A 5,273-nucleotide genomic window follows, 5' to 3' on the forward strand; every position below is an offset into this window, starting at 1 on the left:
CAATATAATATACACAAAACATATACTGGAAATGTAGCGTAGAAATAAACAAATAATCTGTAAATTCAGATTAGCAACTGTATTTTGCCGTTTTACTTAGTGCCTTTACTTTCCTAGTCATTGTGCAAATGAATGTAATTTCCGTAACAAGAAGGTACCAGTTAAAAGCTTAAACTGATACATTTTGTTTTCATATCAAAACAAAAGCGAGCAATAAATCACAGCACAGCGGCCAAAATCCAAAACACAGCTTAAAAAATCATAACCACTGCTTACCTTAGCTTATGTTCTTCCAGATGCTATTACATTTATAACCGTGTGTCCCATTAGGAATATAATCCGTTATTTTATAAATGTGTGCTTATAATTAAAAACTTCCAAACTTTTCTCGCTTGTGAAGTAAAACACTAACTCGTTAGAAAGCCAATCAAGCATTTCAGTGACACATCATCTGTGTGACACAAACTGAATAAATGCAAATAACAGCATTTCTTACAAAAAATTAAAATCAGAAGGTCTGATTGGTTCAGAAAGCGCTCTTTCAACCATTAGCGCCAATTCTGTAGGAGCGTTCCATTCACCCCAGCTGTTCCTGTGAAGTGCACTATGTAGGGTATTCCACCATTTTAAGTGAGATTCCAATCCAAAGATAACGAAAACGTTCAAATGAAGTATATCAAGTATATAATGAAACTTCAAGTATAATTGTCACACGCAACTAATGTTAACACATGCTGACGCTAGGGACTCTTGTTGTTTACGAGTCATTTTTTTGCGAGTCATGAGTCGAGTCCGAGTCGTTTGAAACGAGTGCCTATCTCTGTTTCAGCTACACCCATTACTAGCTAGTGTATAGAATCAATTAAAGATAAATTATTTGTTTCCAACATTTTTGGATTGTAATTTCCTGTTCCAAAATCACTGAGCCTGTGCACAAAGCAAGATACAAAAACACATGGTTTGAAGAGTTTGGTCACAGAGCCATGACCTCCCCCTTTTCATCCAATGCCAGTGCCCGGTGTTACTGATGTTCTTTTGACTGAACGGTCAAACCTCATACCAAAATGTAGTGGAGGCTGCCCTCGCCACAAAACGGGTGGCTAATAGATAAATGGTCTTGGTTTAGAAGGGGATGTTCAACAAGCGCATAGTCAGGTGTCTCTATACTTTGACATTTGACATGTACACTTCAAGGTTCCAATTTGTTCCACTCTCGGGCCCCTTAACCACCCAATAGTGTGACTGAGGCTGATCATGTACTAACTAGTTCATGGCTGTGGATTCTGTTAATCTAATTCTACGTCTGTCTATGTTGTCCTTCTTCTAGCTCTTCTTCGAACCGTGTCTTCCTTCCTCTCTCCACCCTTAGACAAATTTGCCCCTCAGGGATGATAAAAGTCCTCTATTCTCTTTCAATTACCCTTGGTGTTACGCCTCATGCGGCACAAACATAAATCACCAAGCAGTCACAAAAGATATCTAAACTTAACACCCAGGTCTTAGTGACTCTACATTGACTGAAATGTGCAGCGTACAGCCTTGGCATTGATTTACAAATTCATTGTATAGTACAAGACTTTTTATGGTTTGTGAAATAAAGCTGAATCTTCGGGCTTTCAAGCTCCAAGTTGATTTACATATTACTCATCTCTCGTTCTCTAGCTCTGCCTCACTTAGGCATTAGCGTTCATAGCTGGAGGCACATCAAACATAGCGCAGTCACTGTGTCAGCAAGCTGGAGGAGATACAGACGCGCTCGAGACACAAATACGCACACAATTACTCCCTAGTGAATCAGTGGTTAGTCTATATACTGGCAGACTGGATTCTCACCCTACAATGACTCAAGAAATCAACCTCACATCCAAGCATACAGTCATGTAAAGCCATATAAAGACTATATATAATGCATCTACACTGATCAGCCATAACATTAAAACCACCTCCTTGTTTGTACACACACTGTCCATTTTATCTGCTCCACTTACCATATAGAAGCACTTTGTACTACAATTACTGACTGTAGTCCATCTGTTTCTCTGCATGCTTTGTTAGCCCCCTTTCATGCTGTTCTTCAATGATCAGGACCCCTACAGGACCACCACAGAGCAGGTATTATTTAGGTGGTGGATCATTCTCAGCACTGCAGTGACATGGTGCTGGTGTGTTAGTGTGTGTTTTGCTGGTATGAGTAGATCAGACACAGCAGCGCTGATGGAGTTTTTAAACACCTCACTGTCACTGCTGGACTGAGAATAGTCCACCAACCAAAAATATCCAGCCAACAGCGCCACGTGGGCAGCGTCCTGTGACCACTGATGAAGGTCTAGAAGATGACCAACTCAAACAGCAGCAATAGATGAGCGATCGTCTCTGACTTTACATCTACAAGGTGGACCAACTAAGTAGAAGTGTCTAATAGAGTGGACAGTGAGTATTTAAAAACTCCAGCAGCGCTGCTGTGTCTGATCCACTCATACCAGCACAACACACACTAACACAAAACCACCATGTCAGTGTCACTGCAGTGCTGAGAATGATCCACCACCCATATAATACCTGCTCTGTGGTGGTCCTGGGAGAGTCCTGATCATTGACGAACAGCACGAAAGGGAGCTAACAAAGCATGCAGAGAAACAGATGGACTACAGTCAGTAATTGTAGAACTACAAAGTGCTCCTATATGGTAAGTGGAGCTGATAACATGGGCAGTGTGTGCAGAAACAAGGAGGTGGTTTTAATGTTATGGCTGATCGGTGTATAGGTAATAATAAACTTTTATAATAAATACATCTGGCTTATTGCCACACCACTGTAAACACCAATGACCAAACTCGTCAATTTTGAAAAATTAAATACAACCATAAACAAGTATGCCAGTATTTGGACCAATGTGACCACAAGAAAATGGTTATGGTTAGGATGCCTGTGGCTTTTTTAAATGAAAACAACATATAGCCAATAGTTTAATAGTATTATTGTTACTTTGACATCCCTAATGGCATTGGCACAGCTCTTAATTTTTGATTTGTGATCAACCTGCTACCTACCTTACAGGAAGAAGGTCAAGAAACCACTGAAGCATGCTGCTTTTAGGCTGGGAGGTGTTTCCAGGTGCTGACGAAGGCAGTAGGGATTAGGGAATAGGGTACAGTGGTTATGCTGTTCCAGGCATCCATTGTGGGATCGTAGCAGTCTAGAGTTTTGCAGCGCTGAGTTCCAAAATAGCCACCAACAACATACAGTTTGTTCCCCGATGCGACCGCCTGGCAGCTCATTCGCTTTGCTGTAACGTCACCTACTTTAGTCCACTGGTAGGTCTCACTGCTAAATTTGTAGGCCGAGCAAGCTGAGAACTCGGTGTCACCGCCCATAACGAAGATCTGATTCCCCAGAACAGCAGCCGCAGTGTAGCGCCATGGCTGTGGGCAGGACGCCGGGACAGTCCAGTGGTTTTGCACTGGGTCATAGCATTGAACCTTGGGCAACTTGTCATGAGCCACACTTGTTCCTCCAAAGGCGAACAGCTTGAGCTTTACGCTGACTACAGCGGCGTTGCTGACGCCCTCACGTAGAGGTGCAACCATGCTCCACTTGTTAGCAGCTGGGTCAAACTGCTCCACCTGCTTTAAGGAGACAGAGGGTGACGCTGGAAGGCTACCAGTTGCAGCTGTGTGACCTCCAACCACATACAGGCATTGACGCAACTCTGCAGAACCATGCCCAAATCGAGCTATCAGCATTGGCGCTGCTTTGGACCACTCTTCATGCAAGGTATCGTACACCCATACGTCCTTGGACACACCATTTTCCGAGCCTCGTCCGCCTGTCACGTAGACCTTGCAGCCGATAGCGCAGGCGCTGAACTCCTTGCGTGGGCTTGGAATATCTGCCTTTGGAATGATTTCCTTGGCCTTATGGTCCACCAGGTACAGCTTGTCACACATAAAGGTAGGACCACCTAGCAGAAAAAGGGCATGGCTGGTCTTGCGTGGCTTGGCGCAAGGACTGTTGACCACACCATCGTTCTGCAGTATTCTGAGCTTGCAACGAATAGCTTCATCAATAAGCTCCTTGCTTTTGGCCTGAGAGTTAATGAGTTCCTCGGTGGAGACGTTCTCCATGAGAAATATGGCTGGCAGAAGGGCAAGCCGTACGGTGCGCAGTAGCTCAGGCAAGTGGCAATGCCTCCGTTCCAGGTCATAATTTACCCAGTTAAGTGCCGACTCATAGACCAGACGTTCATCTTCAGTCTCCAGCTCCTCGTGTGACAGCAACTGGACTAGCATATCCTTGGGTAGCTGAAGAAACTCTTCTGTTTTGCAGATAGCTGGAAAGTTACTGAGGCACATGCTCCAGGAGAGCTGGGACAGCTGGGTGCAGTGGTGTGCATCGGACAGAAGCAGCATTCCCAGGCAGTTGGATGGGTGAAGGTTCTTCTCCAGGAACTCTGCACAGGCATCACGGATGTCCTGGAACTCCAACATGTCACCCGCCTCGAGCAGAGACTCAGCATTCTCTTCATTGATGACTACTCGGGATGAGTAAGCGTAATCCAGTAGAAGTTCGAGTACCTGATTCACACAAAGGAACACTGATTTTAGTTTGATATTAAAGTAGGTAATTTAGCCAAGCTGCTATTAGTATTATAAGTATATATAGTACCTCTGGATGAATGGAGTCTCTAAAATCCACTTCTTTGGCTTGGCTCTCTCTTAGCCCACCACTGAACATTGCCTCAAAGTATCGGCTGCAGGCGGCGAGCACTGCCCGGTGGCAAGGAAACGAGCGGCTGCCGGCATGGAGCAACACGTCAGTAAAGAGCCTCTGCTGCCGCAGAGCATTCAGGTGCATCAGGACGCTGTCTGCATACGAGGACTTGTGAAACAGGTAGATGTTCATGGAGCCAGTACTGGCCCGTGACTTGCGGTTCTCGTGGACACAAACAGACATTTTCATTGAATCCTATAATGAAAAATCAACAAGGACAGTCAGTACAGAAGAAGTTCATTAATTGTGAGTGCATTATTTACAATATTAGGTCATATTTGTTCAGCAGGTGCAGGTCACGGTGAGTAAGGAACATTCTGAACAATAGGAATAAAGGCAAATATACAATGGGCTTGATTTCTATTGTGGTGTGAGGAACAGTATTGGTTTGTAGATCAACCTACTCACAAAAAGGTAATGGCAGGTACTTTTGTACAATTTTAAATTATATCGTATCATCATATCAATGTATATATATATATATATAGCCATGACATTAAAAC

General features: G+C 43.8%; 1 protein-coding gene across 1 annotated transcript; it reads right to left on the reverse strand.

Annotated features, from left to right (window-relative positions):
• Nucleotides 1–3,092: 3,092 nt before the first annotated feature.
• enc1 (ectodermal-neural cortex 1) lies at nucleotides 3,093–4,959 on the reverse strand. The gene is made up of 2 exons (XM_062988654.1): nucleotides 4,666–4,959; nucleotides 3,093–4,574 (listed from the first exon to the last, which is right to left on the reverse strand). The coding sequence occupies exons 1-2, from the start codon at nucleotides 4,957–4,959 to the stop codon at nucleotides 3,093–3,095; spliced, it is 1,776 nt and encodes a 591-aa protein (XP_062844724.1).
• Between the last annotated feature and the right edge of the window lie 314 nt (nucleotides 4,960–5,273).

This window comes from Trichomycterus rosablanca, chromosome 26 (genome assembly GCF_030014385.1).
Source record: "Trichomycterus rosablanca isolate fTriRos1 chromosome 26, fTriRos1.hap1, whole genome shotgun sequence".
NCBI classification, from domain to species: domain Eukaryota; kingdom Metazoa; phylum Chordata; class Actinopteri; order Siluriformes; family Trichomycteridae; genus Trichomycterus; species Trichomycterus rosablanca.